Genomic DNA, 23,097 nt, shown 5'->3' on the forward strand with positions numbered 1-23,097 from the left:
GGTGCTGATAATTATAAAGGCCGTCTGTTACTTTGAGACTGTAGGGAGAGTAGCCAATCACTGGCCATCAGAGAGTGCTGCCTCACCAACAGCATGGAGACAGCCAGCTCACAAAGAGCTTTTATTATAATTGTGTTCTTATTCTGTACTTTTCGACTGCACTTGTGTAACCTAATGTATGTCCCTGTACTGTTCAGAACTGTAAGATAGCATGACTGGGCATGTTTGGATAACAGGAGGCAGATGACACTTCTCTTTTCTGCCAGTAAGGTCAGTTGCATTAGATACACGCCCAAAACAACACTCACACAGGTTGCTTATCACATTCCAAGGACAAGATGTGGACAGTGGTTGGCCTGTACACGTCCTGGTAACTGGCCAGTTACATTTGGTCGCATAAGTCCAACTTCTGTACAGGGCGGTCTCAGCCCAACAAGATAAATGTGAACTTTTATCAGAGATCTGAGCTCATTCTGACAGAGATCCTGCGAGAGCTCTGTCATTCCGATCCCAGCGCTGCTATACCTTACCTGTGACCTCAATAAATACTTTGTCTGTGAACTGAAGACTTCTCCGGTTTGTTCTTGGGTTTCCAATGAAAGAATCAGGCTAACACTTTCAATTGAATGGTTTAATTTCACAGTTTAGTGTTGATTAGTTTCAGCTTCAGCTTAAGTGTGATTCATGCATCTTTGACAATCAGCGTAATATATTCAGGGTGTTTCGGTTAGTCAATGGTCAGGGCCTTAATTGTGCCTTTTGACCTTTTGGAGAGATAAAAAGTATTGAATTTTGATTTACATGTGTGTAGCATATCTTTGGCCCACATTCAGTGAATTGAATGACATTTAATAAAGAAAGTAGAAATAACAATACTTCAGGTGTGGGTCATGTTTTGGGGACAATTAAACTGTGGTGGCATATTGTAATATTACTGTGTCATCAAAAAAACACAAACATGACAGATCTTCAGCCATCTGATGGGGTTTCATCCTGAAGCACCCATATTTTACAACGGAAAGGATCTTCAATCAGGAACAAGCATGTATAGTAGATGATAGACGGGCCTCCCTGCTTATATTATTACTAAGACACACTTCTTTTGCATTTACTAGATTGCAAGGTGTGTGCAGTCACACTATAATTAGTATTAGCGTCTCCATAAATGGAGACTAAAGCCAATAGAATGCAGAATTCTGCGTGTGATGTAAAAATCCATTCCGGAATGTAAGGAGTGTATGTAAGAGGACTACCCAGAGCCAAACCTCAGAGACTCACTTTTCACAGATTCACTAGTTGAACTGCGATCAGATATTTGTTATAGTATATGCGTTGATTTGTTTCATCTTTGTTCCTGTTGGTTATTATCATCTGCCATGGCAAGACGAGACAGCGAAGCCAGCAGGGTAAGTTGCTGAAACCCAGAGACACATTTTCTTCACCACTGCACTTAAAGACAAGACTACTGTTGTTGTTTAACAACTGACATGTCACATACAGTATTTCAATTGATGATATTGATATTTGAATTCATCCACAATAAAAAAAAAATTGTTTAAAGTAGGTTTTCTGTCAGACTCATCCAGAGGTGTAGTGCTATTTGTGAAGTACTGGAGCTCACCTATGATGTATGTGCATGCATACATGTGCACGAATAAGCTGTGGTTCATTTTGAAGATTGCTCCTACAGTGGCAATACACAATATATGACTCAATTAGAATGGATCACACCAACAAATGTTAGACTGACCATGTTAGACTGACGTTAGAGCAGATGAGAGTGTCCCAACATTTCTCAAGTAAACTGTGATGACGATTTCTACACATGGTTTCTTTCATTCCACGTCAATGACATGCAAATACACAGTGTGACTGCGAAACTCTGAGCATCTGAGTTCATGCTCTGAGGCATGAATCCAGCAGAGTCCATACCTGCATGAAACACTCTTCATAAAATTAAAGATAGAGTTGCAGCAAAGTGGCAGGAGCAGTTAAAAACTGCAGTACTTTTCAAAGTATATGAAATGATTAACACAGGAACATCAGACATCACCTTATTGATCCCAATTCGAGAAATTCTCTTGCTGCTATTCTCTTGAGCTAATTTGAGTTTTAATGTTAATATTCTGAAGACCTGGTTCAGTACCTCTGTGACAGTGTCAGCAAACATTTTAATGTTCAAAGTCAGAATTTATTTATTACAGTGTACAGGTGTTCGTGTTATTTTGCCCACCCTTTGCCTCATATTTAGGTCCTGCAGCACTTTTTTTTTAAATGTTGTATTAGTGGGCAAGCTAGAAGCTTGCACACTTATTTCACATGATTTTATACATTCTGTGCTTTAACTTTATACTATTGCTCCTGTTCGGGGTTTTATTTCCTTACGTATGTTGTGCACCGTCTTTATAAAAGACTGTGGTGCAAAGTAAACTATTACATATCCTCCTGAGACCCAGCATATTCATTTGTGTCCTCTGTAGTGAACATTTGGTTTTGGTCTATATCTTTTGACTCATTTGAGCTACCCTGCTAAGTCCTGGTGTGCTCAATAGAGGACATCCTGGCCTTTCCAATGATATCTCAAGTGTTTGGGTGGGATGAGGGGAACTTTGTTTTCATGCTGAGACAAAATGGAGACTGCAGCAAAACGCAAATGCCAGGAAAAGAGATAAGTCAAATATTGTTACAATATTGTTTTTTTTAAACTATGGTAATCATATATTTTCTTGTTTATGAACATGTCAGGGATCATAACATCAGAGTCAGAGTTCAGTTAAACTTTTTATAAGGAAAAATAATAGCAATGTTATGAATGTTTAATAATGTCAGTTTTGTTCAGCAGTTCAACAATACAGGCAACATGTTCAGTTTCATTTAAAAAAAAATGTATTGGCATTGTATTGACATTCTTGTTTTCTTGTCAGCCTATTATGATTTCGTTGTGTTATGATAAAATCGTTCTTAAGATACTTTTTTCCCTTGGTTCTCAGGATGTAAATAATGTGTCGCTGCAGTAGCTGCTAATGACCAGCAGGGGGAGTTGGCGCGTTTCTGGTGGACGTGGGCTCAGAACAACTTGTTCTACATCCTGCAGCAAAAAACTTTTTGAGCACTGAAGTTCGTGAATATGTTGATGAAATGTTGCAGAATACTGATCGAACAGAATGAAGGCCCTCACTCCCTCAGACACCTGAACCTTTTCTAGGCGCTCCAACTCATAGTATTCATTCTGTGCGTATCAGGATCTCTCTCTCTCTCTCTCTCTCTCTCTCTCTCTCTCTCTCTCTCTCTCTCTCTCTCTCTCTCTCTCTCTCTCTCACACACACACACACACACACACACACACACTCCCTCCGTCCATTTGCAGTCCGTCTTTCCCTTCTTCAGCAGCAGCCCGCTGGCACTGACATGTAACGGGACTTGGGTGCGACATGAACGGGCCTCAGCTCAGTGAACTCCCGGACGAGTCGGAGCAGCTCGGGCCATACGTGAGCAGCCTGAGGCGGAGGGCGATGCAGGCCAGCGAGCTGTCCGCTGTCCGGACCTTCTCCCACGGCTTCCTGCTCAGGTTTCTGCGGGCCAGAGACTTCGACGTGGAGCTCTCTCTGAAGGTACACCCTAACCTCCCTCCAGGAAACACACAGCGACAGTTCAGAGTGAGAGAAACTCAAGTTTTCTCTTCACTTTCCTTAAGGATCGCTGTCTGCAGTGTCTGCACACCATGACACAGAGTGAAGAAGTGTGGTCGCTCTGTGACTTTAAATGTCCATGACATGTAGTAATCATAATCATAGTCATACTAGTAATCATAACAAAAATCCTAATCATTGTTGTCGTCGTCGTGGCAGAGCCTCACAGTCAATCTAAAGCTCATGTCTGCATGCAGCTGGTTTGAAGTCAGTCCGGGAGATCAGATAGTCAGAAGAGGTTAATAACTTAGATTTAATATGTTCTACTAGGTATATGGGCGGCACGGTGGCGCTAGCAGGTAGTGCGCGTGCCCACAGCAAGAAGGTTGCCGGTTCGATCCCCGGGTCGGGCGGGACCCTTCCGTGTCAAGTTTGCATGTTCTTCCCGTGCGTGCGTGAGCTCTCTCCGGGCACTCCGGCTTCCTCCCACAGACCAAATGCTCATGCTCATTAGGTTAATTGGTGACTCTAAATTGTCCCTAAGTGTGAGTGTGAGCGTGAATGGTTGTCTGTCTCTGTATGTACCCGCCTCTCGCGCGTTGACAGCTGGGATAGGCTCCAGCCCACCTACAACACCGGAGAGGGATAGTCGGGTATAGAAAATGGATGGATGGATGGATGGATGGATAGTAAGTATATTTGACTTAGTTTAATTACTCAAGTATAAGTAAGAACATGTACACAATCATTGTACAATAAGTACAATAAGACACTTTTCCTTCTACTCCAGTTGTACTTTTTACTCCGCTACAGCCCGAGCACTGGGAATACTACAAGCACCCCATCACCAGGTGGAATGCATGGAACATCTATGATTCTCCAGTGAAGGACTATGAAAAGATGATGGCTGTAATCCAAATGGAGAAACACAATCACACAATCACAAGTAGAGCGCTCGTCAGGTCAAAGCTGGATGTCTCTAAATTCTACTAAGAACAAATAGCAAAAAACTTGTGCAGCAACACTGAAAGAAAGCGAGGGACGTGTCAGTCAAGCCCAGACTTTACATGTCCTCACAATCAACAGAATCAAACAGCAACACATGGAGTGTGGGTGCACCATGGACGGGTCTGAGCGCAGTAAAGGCATGTGTTGCTTAAGCAGACAGAAGACACCTGTGTTCTCCTCACTGATTAACTGTTCTCTTGCAGTATCATTTCAGGCTAATCACACATTTCACACTTATCCTTATTGGCAATGAGGACGTGAAGCAGCCATGCAGACAGTTTCAGACCAGAAATATTCTCTGCAGAACAAATAGTGCCCATGGACACTGTGAACTATTGAGACACTACCCTTCTTTAATGATGGACCTTTTTCACAGAGTACATTTTGCCATGTCACAGGTGTAAACGATAGAATGAATGATGGCTGAATTTCATTCATCTGCTTCATTTTCAGTTCCTGCTTGTGTTCACACTGGCTCACTGTCACACTGTCCTGACTTACTTGAGTAGAACAGAGCCATTGTTAATGTTATTAGTAACACTTGTTCTTTTCCTACCGTGACAAGGTTAAATATCTACCAATTAGGTCACTAAAACACTAAACACAGTGCTTTTTATTCTTAGCTGTTGTCTCCTGGTCAGTTTTTCTGTCTTTAAGTATAGTGTTGACTGTTTTATTACCAAATATCAAAGAATGACGCACAAATTGAACTAATGAGTACATATTGCAGCTTTATCTGTTAGTTGCACTTGGTTACTTTCCTTCCAACCAACTGATAACAAAAACAAACTGGCTGTGTTCAGTCTTGTAAGACACAAAGCTCAGCACACAGTCGTCTTCTGCTCCAGTGCTTTGGTCGTGGTTGGCCAGTAGCTGATTGAGTTGACTTTACAAGCGCTGTGTTCAAAAAGGCCAAACTGACAAACAAATTCCTCTCTAAATAATCTAGTGAAGCAGGAGAGTATTTACAGTACAGTTGTATTCTGACATGGGTGTATGGTGTCTGTTACACAATACAAAGCAGCCAGACATTCACGGTCTATCATGTGAGTGAGTGTCAGTGTGAGCACAGATCTTGTCTTAGTGAGTGACTATATGTTGAAGTCATCGAGAGCTCAATATTAAGGCCAACTTGCTTGTTTTCACTTGAAAGTAACTGGATCTCAGGCACGTGTCAACGCTCAGCAGTCTGTGCTCATGGCCTGAATCACTGATACACAAATACAAACTGACTTTTACCAGTCAAGGAGTGTTTTGAATTTGCTTTTATTACAACCCAACAGCCCAGGCTATTTCCATTTCCTGTTTGATCTCCAGAAGCAGGAGCATTTACTGTGAGGGTTTGGCACAGATATCAGAGTAAATTAAAGGTTATAAAGCCATTTGATCTGTGCACAGTCCTGACAGCTTACAGCACATCTTCTTCAATGCACTGATGCTTCAGCTGGAGTTGCAGGTTTTCAGCCATATCGTAGAATCCTGTGAATTTCCTGCTGTCCCTGAACATGGCATGTGTCCTGTGCAGCTCTTACTGAACTACCAGCAGTGGCGGAAGGAGAGTCCTGAGATCAGCACCTGTCTGTCTCCCTCCTCGGTGCTCGGCCTCCTCAACACGTCGTACCATGCCGTCCTCCCACAGCGGGACCACACTGGCAGCAGGGTGCTCATCTACAGGATTGGTCAGTGTACAAGAGTGTGTGTGTGTGTGTGTGTGTGTGTGTGTGTGTGTGTGTGTGTGTGTGTGTGTGTGTGTGTGTGTGTGTGTGTGTGTGTGTGTGTGGCTGCACAGAACAGATGTGTTTTCTCTTTCTGCTGGTTTTTGTTTGGTTTTTAAACAAAATGCCACCAGACACAGTCACTTAAAGTCATAATCCTTAAGATTCAGTCATGGGTGGTTTGGCAACACCGTGGTTACCGTTGTAAGAGTGACTGCGGTTTAAAGGACAGCTTCACATCTTTTTTCAACAATAGTCAGGAGACCACATGAACGATGGATGAGGTTTCTCTTTGGGAGCAAACAGCATTTTCCTGTGATTCCCTTGAGCTTAGGTAAACAGTCTGAATCCAAAGCAGGACTGGTGGACTCAGCTGCCAGCAATGAAAACTATGGGAAGGAAAACTAGGGATGTCAATAATTAGTCAATTAACACATTAGAATGTATTAACAGACAATATACTGTATGCTTTGTTTCCCATTTCTTCTGAGCTTATGTATTTTAACTTTCCGAGGGCGTACTTTACCTTTGCTGTTCTGAAAAACTAGTGCAAAGGAAGAAGTGGTCACTGGGAAATGGTGAGGCAAGATGAAGAGGGCAAAATGAAGTCCAGCGTGAATTACACTGTAAAAAAGGCAATGCTCAATGAGAATGTTGTGACACTGTCTTCAGCTACAGTACAATGTCAGTATCGTACCATCTGTAAAGTCAGCACCTGATGGTTGCAGTGCTGTCAAAACCGTCCTCCCAACAAACTACCATCAGTGTTAGCAGAAGAGGCTGCAGTGATGTGCGCACAGAGGCTTTGCTTTATGTGGAGAAGACATGATGTGGACATGATGTGGACATGATGAACGGTGCAAGATTTCATTTCATTTTACACAAAATCTTGCAAGGTCAGACCAAATAGAATCAAAATGGTGGTTTGATTTCATAAAACCTTTATGGATTCTAACTTTCATTTCCCTGTAACTTGTGGGCACTAAATTCATACTTATTGAAACTCAAAACAGGTTGTGAGGATTTTCCTTAATAAGAAAATATTTCAGGACTCTAAGTGCAGAACAAAAACAGAGACAATGTCACAAAACACAAACTAAATTTATTTACAAAAAGGAGGAGCAAAAGGCGCACTCAAACTGAGTGGAGATAACCAAAAACACCACGCTGGAGACTAAGGCTGATAGGCACACTGAGCAGGACTGAGTACACTGAAAGAAAGAGCAGAACAAGAGCATAAGTCCAAAAGGGCTACACAAAAACCCACTGGATAAATTGCAGGACAATACACCAGGGCAGAACCAACAAAGGCTTTTCTTGGGAGTTACTCACACTGAGACAGGACATACACACAGTTGAGATCAGGACGAACTGGCAACCACAAGACCAGAGAGCCTCCCTTAAATGCAGCCAGCAATCAGCTCCAACACGCCTCAGGTGTGCAGGTAATTAGGTCACCACGGTGCATGGGTAAAGGACCGCCCATTCTCAGACAGACAGGGGGAGACAGACAAATAAACAATTAACACTAGGGAAAAAGGAAAGGAAGAAACACTGGGAAAAGACACATCCTAACACAGGTTACCCTTTGAAGTTTCCAATAACTTGTTGAAAGCTTCTTGGAAATTTTGCAATAATTACAGAGAAAGTAGCGACAAAGTTCTGACGTAGCTGAGTTTATGAGCAGGTTCTCAGAGGAATTTACTCAACAGTTCCATTTAAAAGTAAAAATGTATTCATTGTTCACTTGTCTCTCTCTCTCTCTCTCTCTCTCTCTCTCTATATATATATACACACACACACACACACACACACACACACACACACACACACACATACATAAACACATATATAAAAAAAGCTAGTGACATATTTTCCCATTTTTAAATGCTGAACATGTCCACACAGTCTACTGGTATTCATTCCCATGCGTGTATAACTGCTGTGGTGGCTGATGCCATCTGTGTGTATTTGTAGTTAGATCAATCTATAACTCCAGCCTGCCATGGTCGGAGCCAATGCTAATCACCTCACCACTGTTTTCCCTGTCATCAAACTGTCCTCTGTTTGTCTCGGAGGCTGTGTTTGGTCCCAGTCCAACCGTGTTCACTGGGAGGCTGCTGAGACCAGTTCTGTGGCCTGCAGTGTGAACACCAGTACTCCCACCCAACACTCAGCTAATAGGGCCACTAGCTGCATGGCTAACTGAGCTAACCAGCTAAAGACAGCGGATATACAGTATGTAAGATACGGTGAGCAGCAGTTAGTGATTACTCTGGTGATATGCTGCCCCCCATTTGTTTGGAGTGACCTTCAATAGGTGGCCAATTCTTACACATTGCACCTTTAAAGTGAGCCGATGTAACTTGCTGAACGATGGCCGCTGTCCTCACTCAAGCTGTAATTACAGAATAACAAACTCCTGAGGCTAGCTGTAAGTCTTTATGTACACAGGGATGTGCCTTCAGCTTTTTCGCAAACAACCAGACATTTTCTGATGCAGCTGCTTCACTTCTGTACTGATTACAGACCCAGAAGGCTTTCATGTCTACCTAGCGGTGTAGCTGCTACTGTATGTTGTTGCATTACTGCTGTCTTCTGGATGTACAGCTCCTAGATTTGTTTTAGCACACCCGTTTCCCACTCTGGTCTACACTTGTCTCTGACAGTCCTAGTTTAGATTATATTAGATTAGATTGAACTTTACTGTCATCGTCAGAGTGCAACACAGAGACAACAAACAGTTTAGCATCTAACCAGAAATGCAAATAGTCATAATATCCCAAAAATGTAAATACATGGAAGCAGTGCCTAGTTCACATAGCATTGTCACCATGACCTTTGTCTGTGGTTCTCATATTTCCTGCATCCCAATGTCTTTGAAAGTTGAGTATTGACATCAGGTTCCTCATTAAACCAGTTTGTCCACTCCCTCATTACTCAGATTGCCTACATGTGAAGCTACTCGCATGATTGTGACCTCTCTGCCTGCTTTGAATGTGTTACACTACATTTGCGCCTGATATGCTGATACTGGCAAGTGTACTAAGTTTTTATTTTTATTGTAGCACTTCTAACTTTGTTTTTAAAAGGTGCTGTGTAGATTAAGTTATTGTTGTTATTATTCAGTGAAAAAGAAAATAACTAAATCTGATAAGGCACCTGCAAAGCATCAAACAGAAAGTTAGTGAGTAGCTGATTAACAAGGTGGAGCATCTAGCCACTAAACAGGCAGATATTTCCCTCAGGAGTTGGTGGAGACCAAAAGAGACTGGCCCAAAATAAGAGTGAATATGGGATTTCTATTCATCAGATGGACACAAACACAACAAACATTGGAATGAGTTCAAATGTTGCTCTGCATATTCTGAATGTGTGAATCGTTGATATCATGATCCATCGAGAGCTGGACACTGGATGGAGGGTGCTCATTCATTTGCATGAAATCTGTTGGCTCAGTTCAAGCCAAAGAAAGTTTTTTGTCATCCCGGTTTACATCAGCATGGTCCGACTGACTGCACGTGTGTAAGTAGAGTAATAATTGATGGTGTGTGCTGTTCGAGATTTCCTGTCCACAGTTTTCTAGATGTTACTTTTACAATTATGGTCTATGGCGAAACCCTGGGGGAGATTTTTTTGTTGTACCACAGTTGACCACAGGGGCAAATTGGCAGCAAGTGTGTTCAGCAATGCCATATTGAGCTCTTTGAATACATCTATGGTGTGAACAGCCAAATGTTTTCTAATATAACAGCTTTATGTTGATTGTTTCTGATGTCAGTTTGTTTACAGCGTGTTCTGCTGCCTCAGGTGATCAGAAACATTCAACACCGCTTTACAGTTTTTCACGGTTCTTAACACACAACAATCGATAATTTGGCACAGTTTGCAAAACCCTCACTTGAAGTACCAATTGCTCGGCCCAATTTGCCACATCTAAACACTCCCTTATCTGCATTAGACTCTGACTTTCCTTCTTTACACTCTGATGTCAATTACACATCACCTTGTTGTCAAAGCTGTACACACAATGGTCAGTTGTTGCACACACACCCCAATTGAAATCTCAAAGCATCAACCCACAACACACAGTTAGGGTGCAAATCTCTGAACACCCAGGTCAGGTGAGCAATTTGCAATCAGGAGAACTGCAGCGTAAAAGGGCCTTGAGCCTCTGCTTTGTTTGGTGAGCATTGAACAATGGAGAACAACAACCAGAGAAGGAGAGGGGTAAGAGTGAGAGGAGGAAGAGGACGAGGAGGAGGAAGAGTGGGACAAGGAGGACAAGAAGAAGGAGGAGGAGGAGAAAGGAGGAGGAGAGCAATAATTTCCAATCAGATCCGGGCCACTATTGTTGACCATGTTCTGAATCATGGTCTGAGCATTAGAGAGGCTGGCCTGAGAGTCCAGCCAAACCTCAGCCGTTTCACCGTCGCTGGAATCATCAGGACCTTCAGAGTAGAGAACAGGTACTACAGTAAATCTATTTGCCTTGTGTTCTCTACTGTACAGTAATACTGCATATCAGTAAAATACAGTGTGCTGACAGTATCTGTATTTTGCAGGACTGAAGGACAACATTATCGGGGTGGGAGACAACGCATTGTTTCTGAAGAGCAGGAGACAGAAATTGTGAACATGGTGAGGGAAAACAATGCCATCACACTGAAGCAAATCCGAAAGAGGATCCTTGCAGACCACGCAATTTTCCGGAACATACAAACAATAAGTCTCTCAACATCCTACGTAGGAATAGCATGCAGATGAAGCAAGTGTACTGTGTGCCATTTGACAGGAATACTGAACGCATAAAGGATCTCCAGCGAGAGTTTGTGCTTGTAAGTTCCATATACAGTATTCAGCACCGACACATACAAGTATTGTACCTGTAATTCAATATAGTTCCTTTTCTGCAGTGTCTCACTGTATCCCACTGTGCGGCTCTGTGGCGATATTGTAACTTGCATTCTCATTCTGTGTTTCAGCGGATCCAGGAGCATGATACAGCCAATGAGCTGTATGAATATATTTTCATTGATGAGGCTGGCTTCAACCTGGTGAAGAGGAGGAGGCGGCGCAGGAACAGAATTGGTCATTGGTCAAGGGCCATTGTTGAGGTCCCTGGGCAGCGTGGTGGGAATATCACAATGTGTGCAGCCATGAACCATCATGGAATCCTGCATCGCCACGCTAGCCTGGGGGCCTACAATACTGCGCGGCTGATCACATTCCTGGATAGCCTGCATGGCCTGCTGGTGCCACGAGGCCAGATTGTTGACCCGGGGATCCACTATGTAGTAATCTGGGACAATGTCAGCTTCCACAAGACCGCAGTAGTAAGGGAGTGGTTCCAGGACCACCCAGAATTTTCTGTACTTTACCTCCCCCCTTATTCCCCTTTCCTAAACCCCATTGAGGCATTCTTTTCCGCTTGGAGGTGGAAGGTTTATGAAAGAAACCCCCAGGGCCAGGTCCCACTGCTGCAGGCCATGGAGGAGGTCTGTGGTGACATCTCTGCTGAGGCCTGTCAAGGCTTCATGAGGCACTCAAGACGATTTTTCCAGAGGTGCCTTGCCAGAGAGACCATCCTCTGTGACGTGGATGAGGCCCTCTGGCCAGATAGAAACAGGAGACTTGATGTTGTCTAATTCCTTCTGTGAAAGGGGAGGAGGGGGGGTGGGCGTGTTTGAGGCAAAAGTGTAACCTTTTGACTTTTTTTTTTTTTTTTTTTTTTTAAACGTACATTTTCTTGTGCACTGAAACACTGTAAATAAAACAATCATTTGCTGCATACTTGTGTGATATTTTATGTTTGAAGGAGTGGGCCTACACAGACATTTTCCAAAAGGAAAAATGGGTATTTCTCATGAGTCATTGCCATTCACATTGGGTGTTGCATTTCTATAATTGGGTTTTCAATTTTGCACTTCAGTGTGCTGTGAATGCTTGGTAGTGTGCAGCAGTTGCTGAGCTGTGTGTATCAATTGACTCGTATGTGTGTGTCATTCGAGAATGTGGCTGTGTGTACCAAATGAGAACACGAGTTCCATTTTGTGAACAGTTAAGAGATTTGATTGCAAAGAGTCATCTTGAAAAGGCAGTGTCAGGTTTAGCATTTTGTGTGTGAGGTTTTCAGGTTTGTGTGTACAATTTGAAGGAATCCGTTAGTGTTTTGAGAAACGTGTGTTAAGAACTGTGAAAAACTGTAAGGCCTAATATTAGGGTTTATTGTTGACGTAAGGGGTTAACAGAAGTCCCAGTGCAGAAACTCATGGCATAGGTGGAGTTGTAGTTCATCAGATTGTTCCTATTGATAGCTGTTACAGCTTAGCTAAAAGCTAAAACCTTTAGGCAAGGCAAGGCAAGGCAAATTTATTTGTATAGCACAATTCATACACTAGGCAATTCAAAGTGCTTTTCAGAAGCATAAAAATCATACATTTTGATTAGAAGAGAACAAAAAATAAATAAAAAATAAAATACAATTAAAGGAAAATTAAAAACAGACACCAGTAAAAGACAATAATTTAGGATTTAAAATGATTAAAACCATTGAGCAAATACATTTACTTTAAGTAAAAGCTGTAGCAAATAATAATGTTTTCAACCCTGATTTAAATGAGCTGACACTTGGTGCAGACCTCAGGTGTGCAGGGAGAATGTTCCACAGGTGAGGAGCATAATAACTGAAAGCTGCTTCACTTTGTTTGGTTCTGATTCTGGGAACACACAATAGACCTGTCCTTGATGACCTGAGAGGTCTGGATACTTCATATGGAGTCAATAAATCTAGAATATATTTTGGTCCTAGACCATTTAATGCTTTATAGACCAACAGTAAGATTTTAAAGTCTATTCTTTGACTCACAGGAAGCCAATGTAGTGATCTGAGGACTGGTGTGATATGGTCCATTTTTCTGGTGTTTGTAAGGACTCGTGCAGCCGCATTTTGGATCAGCTGTAGTTGCCTAATTGATTTTTTGTTTAGACCAGTAAAGACTCCATTGCGATAGTCCAACCTACTGAAAATGAATGCATGAACAAGTTTTTCCATGTCTTCTTTGGACAGACAACCCTTGATTCTGGTTATATTTTTCAGGTGGTAGTAGGCTGATTTGGTAATCAGCTTTAAATGGTTGTTAAAATTCAGGTCCGAATCAATAATTACACCAAGATTTCTGGCTTTATCTGTTGTTGTCAGTGACATGGAGTTAAGTTGAGCACTGATCTTTGACCTTTCATTTTTGGGGCCAAATACAATCACTTCTGTCTTATCTGCATTAAGCTGAAGAAAATTCTGGCACATCCACTCATTGATTTGATGAATACACTCACTCAGTGAAAGTAAGGGACTGTAGTCATGTGATGACACAGATATATAAAGTTGTGTATCATCTGCGTAAGTATGATAAGAGATATTATGATGCTCCATAATCTGAGCTAGGGGCAACATGTAGATATTGAAAAAAAGTGGTCCGAGAATGGACCCTTGTGGCACCCCACACATCATCTTTTTTCGTTCAGACACATGCTCACCAATTGACACAAAGTAGTCTCTATCTTGTAAATAGGATTTGAACCAGTGTAGTACAGTGCCAGTAAGTCCCACCCACTTTTCCAGTCTGTCAAGAAGTATGTCATGATCAACCGTGTCAAAGGCAGCACTGAGATCTAATAATACTAAGACTGAGCTTTTCGAAGCATCATTATTCAGATCTATGTCATTTAAAACTTTGATAAGTACAGTCTCAGTGCTGTGGTGTGGACGAAATCCAGACTGAAATGCATTAAAACGATTGTTCTGCATCACGAAAGCATGCATTTGTTGAAAAACAACCCTTTCAATAATTTTTCTTAGAAAGGGAAGATTTGATATTGGCCCTACTTATTACTGAAGCATCCAGATTAGTCTTTTTTAGGAGAGGTTTTATTACTGCAGTTTTCAAGGCCTGGGGAAACTGACCGGACTGAAGAGAATTATTTATTATCTGCAACACATCTGGAGCTATGCAATTAAAAACATTTTTAAAAAAGTTTGTTGGCAGAGTATCAAGGCAGCATGTTGTGGATTTTAACTGTGATACAGTTTCTGTCAGCCTTGTATGGTCTAGAAGGTTAAAATGTGCTAGATTAACTGGAGAACAAGAAGGCACAGATGGACTTATCATTTTGCCTGAGTTGGAGCTGCACACTGTTTGTCTTATCCTGAAAATTTTATCTGTAAAAAAGGCTGTAAAATCATTGCATGACTTGTTGGACAGCAGCTCAGGAGGGACTGATGCTGTAGGGTTTGTCAGTCTGTCCACAACAGAAAATAAAGTGCGGGCATTATTACAGTTTCTGTTGATAATCTCTGAGAAGAATGCTTGCCTTGCCTTCTTTAGTTCATGGTTATAGGTGTGGAGACTGTTTTTATAACTCTCATAATGAAACTGGAGTTTGGTTTTTCGCCACCTGCGCTCTGCCTGTCTGCAGACTCTTTTCTGGACTTTGACCAGTGTGGTGTTTCTCCAAGGTGCCTTTTTCCTTCCTGACAAAACTTTGGTCTTAATTGGAGCGATGGAGTCAATAATAGTCATAACTTTGGAACTGAAATCATTTACAAGGTCATCAGTTGACGCTGAGGGCAGTGTTGGTGATGGTGTAAAAGACTGAGTGAAGACTGCACAGGTGTTATCATTAATATAACGCTTTTTGATTACCTCTGTTCCACTTTTGTTACGAATAGCAGGTGTGGCCATTTTAAATGACACACAGTAATGATCAGAAAGAGCAACATCTGTCACCATAACCTCAGAGATATTAAGCCCTTTGGAGATAACCAAATCTAATATATGCCCTTTGTTATGTGTTGAATGTGTTACGTGTTGAGATAGGCCAAAATGTTCCAGGATGTTTAGAAGTTCTTTAGCACATCCATCTTTGAGATTATCAGCATGAATGTTGAAGTCACCCACTAACACAACACAGTCAAAATCAATACAAACAACAGACAGTAGATTGGCAAACTCATCAGAAAACTTTGCATTGTATTTTGGGGGCTTGTAGATGGTTACGAAGACTGATTGACAGGGAGACTTTGATTGAGTGGCAACATATTCAAAAGATTCAAACTGACCATAAGAGACTCTCTTGCATTGAATGCTATCATTAAACAAAATGGCGACTCCACCTCCTCTCTTATGCATTCTTACTTCACTTATGAAACTGAAATTCAGAGGGGCTGACTCATTGAGAACTGCTGTGCTGTTATCTTGTCCTAACCAAGTTTCAGTTAAAAACATAAAATCAAGCTTATGCTTGATGATAAAGTCATTGATTAAGAATGATTTGCCTGCCAAAGACCTAACATTTAAAAGAGCTAAGTTAAATGTGCTAAAAAGTCCAACATCCCCATGTTTTAGAACATACTGTGGCTGACATGGAATACATGTTAAATTCGATGATGTAATGTTTCTGGAGAGATGGACCGATCCTCTCCTCCTACCTAAGGAGACATGAATCAATGAAGCTTCCGGCACAATGGGCCCTGGCTTTTCCTTGGAAAAGTCAGGCATAACATTTGCCTTAAAAGCTGGACCCAGAACACATCAGTAACCAACACAAATAGGTGGCTGTGCTGGGCTCTCACTAGGGGACTGGAGTAGGTTCAGATCAAGCCGTGGAAGGGGTGGAGGTGGTGCCCGTCGGCGCTGTGGTGTTGGAGGGGGACAGGGTGGTTGTAGGGGGCGGGGTGGAATTTGGGGGGACAGGATCCCAGATGGGCGAGGAGTAAGCCTGATACCAGCGCTGACAAGTTTGTTCATTTGGTCAGTAAACTCCAGCAGGGGGGAGGAGGGTGATGGGATACCCAGTGACGATGATGAGCTAGATGGAGTTTGGGCAGTTGGAGACGGTGACCTAGGTGGAGCTTTAGTGGTTGGAGTCAGTGAATCCTCACGAGCAGTGGCCTCTGGTGGAGGACATGAGGCATCCGCTTTTTTGCTCTGGCATCCCTCATGGTTAGAGCATACAGGCGAGGGGAGAGTTGGTTCTCCTTCATGTTTTGGTGTTTGCTGCTTTTGTTTGGATTCCTCTTGTCTCTTGTCCTTGGGAGTGGGAACAGTGTGACACAGGAAGAAAGATAGGTTAGAGGCAAAAAGTTTTACTCCTGACTTGTTTAGGGAAAGTCTGTCTCCTTTGAAAAATGTCTGCGGTCCCAGAAAAAGTTGAAATTGTCAATAAAATGCACTGAGTGGACATCACATGCAGTTGAAAGCCATCTGTTTACTGCCAACAATCTGCTGAATCTCTCTCCTCCTCCTCTAACTGGTGGTAAGGGCCCACTGAAGAAGACTTCAGCATTCAGAGAGCTCACTGCATTTAGCAGTTTACCTAAATCTCGTTTGAGCACTTCAGATTGTCGTTTCACAAAGTCATTTGCCCCTGTGTGCAGTACAAGGTATTTCAGAGTTGGAATTTCTGCAACAATACTGAGGATTTTGTCGGTCATGTTGGAGACTGTATCATCAGGAAAGCACAACACTTTTGTGTTTCTGCTGTACATTCTTCCCACATCTTTAATATCAGAATCACCAACAATCAGAGTCTCAGGACCAGTCAGTAGCTTTCCTTGTAGCTTTCTAGCTTCTGACTTCCTGTCAGGCCTTACCCTTCTCTGTGAGTCTGAGAAGTTGTACAGGTTTTCAGTCGGAGATCCAGGGTCCTGCAGTAGTGGAGCAAACCGATTTTGTAACTGCACACTAGCTGGTTTGGGAGCTTTGTTGCTCATCTTCCCTTTAGCTTTTATCCACGGCTGTGTCTTACTCTGCACAGGTGTTGAGGAGGATGATAACGCAGGCCAGCCTGTCGCATCACAGATCTCTGGGCGCTGGGTTCTACCTGTTGGACGTCTACCCATATCAGGTGATTTACTCTTGGGCTTTGCCCCGAGAGCATTCCAGGGAGGACTAATACTGGCAGATTTATCACCCGGTACACAGCCCTTTAGTTTCGAGGGAGCTGTATCAGAGCTAATTAGCTGGATGTTAGCATTCTCCAGTCCGCTGTTTTGAGTCAGTGGCAAAGTGCTGTCATTTCCACAAAGTCTGTTCACTTCTGCGTTTATTTCCAGACACTGGACTTTAGTTTCCAACACTGCAACTGGTCATCTGTGGAGAAAAGAGGCACATCTGTGGAGAAAAGAGGCATCTTGGTGCTAATTAGCTTTAGCTGCCTGCAGGCTTTTTCTGTTGGTAGGCCGAAGCAGGCTTTTTCTGTCAGTAGGCCAGTGCAGAGTGTATCCGTGAAATATCAGAGGTCTCAAAGGTCATCCATAAAATATGTCTTTCGATGTCCAATTCAACCAAAAATTTAAACTTTCAAGTTTAAGGAAAATTAAAATAAATACAGAAAACAAGATGGGAAATCACGAGCCCAGCCAGAAACCAGCTACCAGAGGAGGAGGAGGAGGACAACTTTAGCATTAAATGTGAAAAATGTATCATCTTAAAGACTGACTTTTGCCAGTACGGTAACGTCTGTCTGTCTGTCTGTCTGTCTGTCTGTCTGTCTGTCTGTCTGTCTGTCTGTAGGACAGTGGAACCCAAAAGACTGGTCAGCCTTCCAGGTGTTCAGGGTCAGCCTGATGACATCAGAGATCATTTCAATGGAGACAGAGACACAGAGGCGGGGCCTGAAGGCTATATTTGACCTGCAGGGGTGGAGTTTAGGACACGCCCTGCAGATTAACCCTTCCCTCGCCAGAAAGATATCCTCTGTACTTTCGGTAGGCCTGCAATCATGCTTCTGATCATGTTGAATTTATTGTAAATAATAAATTAATGTGCTACAACATCTTCACATCTCACATATTTCCTTTGTTTTCATGTGCAATGTGCAAGTGCGTATGTATTGTGTATATTGTAAATTACCATAGGGTATATAACACTTGTGCAATATTTTTTTGTCTTCTTGTCCTCTGACTTCTTGCACTCAGTCTTGTTGCTGCTGTAATGTGAATTTCCCCTGTTGTGGGATAAATAAAGTCTATCTTATCTTATCTTACGAAGTTAAACTCTTCACATGCTATGGTGCTATGCTTCATATACGTCTCCATCCTCAATAATATCTTTATTGCCATGCAGATGACACTTTATAAAGCTTCTGGCAAGAAAAGGAAGAACTCAAGGTCTCTACTGACCTCAATATTACAACCTGTTATACCACAGATGTGGATGTTATCACAGTAACTCTCCAGTCACATATAAGGAACACAGCTGGAACAACACATCATTAAAGCTGGATTCTTTCTTTCTTTAACAGACCAGCATGTGTGTGGCTGACCAAGTAGCCAGCGTGCTCAGCCAGTTTCTGTCTTTGTGTGTGTGTGTTCAGGACTCCTTTCCACTGAAGGTTAGAGGAATCCATCTGGTCAATGAGCCAATGTTCTTCCGGCCGGTCTTCGCCATGATTCGTCCCTTCCTGCCAGATAAGATCAAACAGAGGGTCAGCAGCCTGGCTACCACACATGCTGAGACAATGCAAAGACACCTGTCTGCTAGTTTACATGCAAATACTGAGTAGAAATGGCTTCAGACATACTTTTAAAGTCAAATTCCCTCTCTCCCCTCTGTAGATCCATATGCACGGTGTTGATTTCCATGACACTTTAAGCGACTTCTTCTCACCGCCTGTCTTGCCTCCAGAATATGGAGGGGAGGGGCCAGACATCGAGGAGTCATGTCAGGACTGGACCAATAAGCTGCTGCAGTCCGAGAATCTCCTGCAGCAGATTGCCGCCCACCCAACAGGTGACATCGCCGTACCACCTGATGACTCCTTGATCTCAGAGGAAGGGGAGCCTGAACGACTCTCGGAGGGATGATGTTGGCAATTTTGGCCTCTCAGGTCACATATACATGCTTTTACATGCTTTCTGGTGGCAATTTCTCATGTTCTTAACTCCGGAATACGAACTGTGCAGACTGTTGGCTGCATCAAGAAAGCTGTCAGTGCTTCTTCAAAGCATTTCAGCGCTGGCCTTTGGGTTTGCAGTACATGATGTGTGCCTGTTGACCAATTGTTTTCCTTGTTGCATTGCTCACTGAAATCTGACCAAAGTTCACCCTTTGCTCAGATTTTTGTGTCTTCTCACTGAGGAACACATTTTTGAGGAACACCTTGAGGGAATTTCATTACATTTGGCACAAATGTCCACTTGGAGTTTTGGCTCAACAGATTAGATTTTGGTGGTCAAAGGTCAAAGGTCACTGAACTCACAAGAGACATTTTGGTCATAACTCAATAATTCATAATTCTGACAAAATTTCACACAAATGTCTCACTGGATAAGATGATGAAGTGATGACATTTTATATTCAAAAGGTCAAAGGTCAGCTTCACTGTGACATCATAATGTTTCGCAGAAACACTTTTCCATAACTCAGGAACAGAAGCACAGATTGTGACCATATTTCACATATGTTCAGTTACTGAATTGGTGACACTAATCTTGCATGTTCACCTTGAAACTGTGCTGGTTGTTTAGATATTCTGTGCTGTTGGTTGAAGATGCATGTGAAGCATCCATGTCTTACAGTTTGTAGTGTCTTTGCAGCAACATCAATATTTTAAGTATTGTAGTCCACCACGAGCTCGTTGGTTCTGCTAATTTTGAGCTTCAGGTGCGAATGATGTAAATCTTGCATACTTGTGTCGCCCGGAGTAATTAGACGAGTATTCTTGTTTTTTGCGTCTTTGCACTAACTTTGTATGTAATCCTGCCATGTGAAAAATTGCTAAGATGGGCTAACCCCATCCTGATTCCAGAGCCATAAGTAGAAACATGGAAATGGTATTAATCTCCTTATTTTACTCGAAAAAAGAAAGCAAATAAGTGTATTTTCCACTATGTTAAATATTTCAGTGTAATTAATAGATGCATTTGTGTATTTTGATTTTCTAGTATCAGCTTGCTGAACAGCTTGTTTAGGTTAATTGAGCTGACTGCCCAAACTAATTGTTTATGGAGTTGAAACTGGATCTAAACTCAGGACAGTTTTACAGTCTTTTACAGGATCGCTTCTGGGTGTTACTGTATGAATGTTACAGCAAGACAGGTTTTTCAGGGATTGCTTTTTAGTGTAGTTGCAGTGTAGTTAGACATTAATAATTACCAGCCAATTCACCAGTGGACCTCAGGGATGAATGTCCAGGAGGAGACTTATATAGACGCCAGTCTGTATAAGCTGAGGACAGTGAGGCAAGAGCAACCATCTAACTGTGATCCTGGGAACTCAGTTTACGAGTCACTGTGAGAGTTTGACGATTTGTAAAAATAGGCAGAACTCAAACTTCTTACTCCATCCAGACATTCATTATATCAGCCAGGCAGACCAGTCCATGCAGGTTCCTGTTTGTTCGTGGTTGATCATTTGAACTTTGCTCTTCATTTTAACAGTTTGAAGTTTACTTTTTATACATATATATACAGTTTTCTATTATTTATGACACGAAACCTTTGGCTGCATTTGGACCAATATTATACACATATCCCATTTCCCCTGGTACGGTAAAAAGAATGTGAATCATGTGGAGCAAGCTTTATAATTATTATTACTAATTACTGTAAAGCCTAGAATAGATCCATATTAACAGAAAATAGTTTTCATCTGTGAATTTAACCTTTTAGCCCTTTAAAAAAGGAAAATGAATGTGTTTGGGTCATGCTGATCATATCAAAATGATATTGACTTGAATGTTACTTAAAAGAAAAATATACACAAAAGCTCAAGTTATGATGTTCTCTTGTGGTAACGTGTTTTTAACAGTTTTTACTAATTTACCCCGCAGAATATGATTGTACTAATTTTTTTAACTGGAAACATCTTATTGATATTTAACAGAGATGCACCCATGTTGTTGTAAGTCTGCTAATGAGGAGACAGGATTTGTGTACATGTTGTCAATAAAGGGTGTGGAGGAACGTATCTGTGCACAGGCTCTCAGTCATTTCTATGTGTTTCAAGTTAATCATGCGGCACATGGAACCTGTGGTTTGAGGCTCAGATTGTAAATGCAGTGTTATGTCTGTAATTACATCTGGAAACAACAGCTGAGTCACAGTTCAGCTCAACAGCATTGTGCAAACAGCAGCTTAAGAAGGTGGCATTCAGTGACTAATTAGTTTTTTTGGTCTTAAGGAGATTATCATAGGTGGACACAGATACATACTGTATGTAAATATACATCATGCAGGTCACACATGTTAACTTATCAGCTCAATGCAGATGAGGTCATGAAATTGAGTGAGCTTGTCATGGGACAGAGATGAGGTTTAAATCACAGAAAATAGCTGACAGTGAGCAGATTAAAGACACTTATAAACATAATGCTTAATTCACTACTACTACCAACTATTTCAAACACACCAAGCACAAAACATCACTTGGGACATGTTCACACAGTGACCTCTTCCCTGTATGTTAATTTTTATTTTGTTTTGCAGATAAGACAACTAAAGCTGACTTGTTGAAAAAAATAAATAAATAAAAATAAATAGTAAACAGCTTCTTATGCTATTCCATTACAAAACTTCAATAATTCACCTTCATAAAGTGATGATATTTACTTGGATCACCTTTCTTCTACTCTTACTGTCCTCCCTCCACTCTGTTTCTCTCTTTGTGCACTGTCACTGTGCAGACCTTTGATCAGTGTTAGTAGGTCAGTAAACATATCAGCCCTGCTCTAGTAAACATTACTGTGCAAATGCTTGGGACCAACACAGGGCAAGTACAACTATAGTTCACTTTTGACAAGACATATACTGTATATACAGATACTCATCATAAGGCTTTTTTTCTTTACTGCTTGTTCTCTACAGAGTACAGATCTCAGATCAGAAGCTATTTGCTGCAGACTACTGGCTGTGTAGTTGAAATAATGTGTCTTGTTATGACCTCCCTTCTCTTCCCTGGCAGCTGTCAAGTCACTTAATTGGGCTCTGTCTAAACCCTGCTATAACTGGAACAACAGAAAATGAAGCGTATGTTCCAAACATGAACAGATCTGAGGACTGTAGTCTGTGCAGTGTGAGGTACACTGACACAAGCTGACAATAAGGATGTCAGCTATGCTGCAACTATTTCATTCGCTAAGGATGTGTCCCTTCTTACCAACTGGGAAATAGCAACACTTCTTTGATATGAATATTTAATTTAATTTTTATTGAACCTGGCAGTTTCATTGAGATGTGATTTCTTTTCCAGGAGAGACAGAAGAACACAAACATTCAAAAGAACACAGCTGACAAACAGAAACAACACAATTACACAATCAAGAAGGAATCCTTAAAAACAGTCAAGCTTTAAAATGTTCAGGCGGGACGTGGGACTCCGGTTTTAGGGCAGTTTGCAGTTCAGTCCATTTAAAAGGTGTACAGTACCTGACACCAGGTCTGCCAACATGAGTACATACATAAGGGATATCTAAGGTTCAGCAGTTACTGGATTTAAGTGAAAGGAGATGTGAGATAGTTTGGAGGCTTCAACAGCAGCTTTATGGATAAGTCACATGAGATGCTAAACAGCTACGGACTGTATATGGGCTGAGAAACTTCAGCCAACTAATTTTGACTTCTTGTATTTCACAAACATTCTGACTCCTACTTTTCCAAACTGACTGAGCAGCCTGTGTGTTGCTGACTGCCTGTCAACACACGGGAAATCATATCAACTCTTCAGGTGTCAGCTGCAGAAATTCAT

The 23,097-nt window shown here is 41.8% G+C and overlaps 1 protein-coding gene across 1 annotated transcript; it reads left to right on the top strand.

Annotated features, from left to right (window-relative positions):
• The first annotated feature begins 3,334 nt into the window (after nt 1-3,334).
• Nucleotides 3,335-21,320, top strand: ttpa (tocopherol (alpha) transfer protein). The gene is made up of 5 exons (XM_070973418.1): nt 3,335-3,611; nt 6,163-6,316; nt 17,926-18,119; nt 18,728-18,838; nt 18,969-21,320. The coding sequence occupies exons 1-5, from the start codon at nt 3,432-3,434 to the stop codon at nt 19,215-19,217; spliced, it is 888 nt and encodes a 295-aa protein (XP_070829519.1). The 5' UTR covers nt 3,335-3,431; the 3' UTR covers nt 19,218-21,320.
• Nucleotides 21,321-23,097: the final 1,777 nt, after the last annotated feature.

The sequence above is a fragment of the Chaetodon trifascialis genome, chromosome 11, assembly GCF_039877785.1.
Source record: "Chaetodon trifascialis isolate fChaTrf1 chromosome 11, fChaTrf1.hap1, whole genome shotgun sequence".
In the NCBI taxonomy this organism is placed as follows: Eukaryota; Metazoa; Chordata; class Actinopteri; order Chaetodontiformes; family Chaetodontidae; genus Chaetodon; species Chaetodon trifascialis.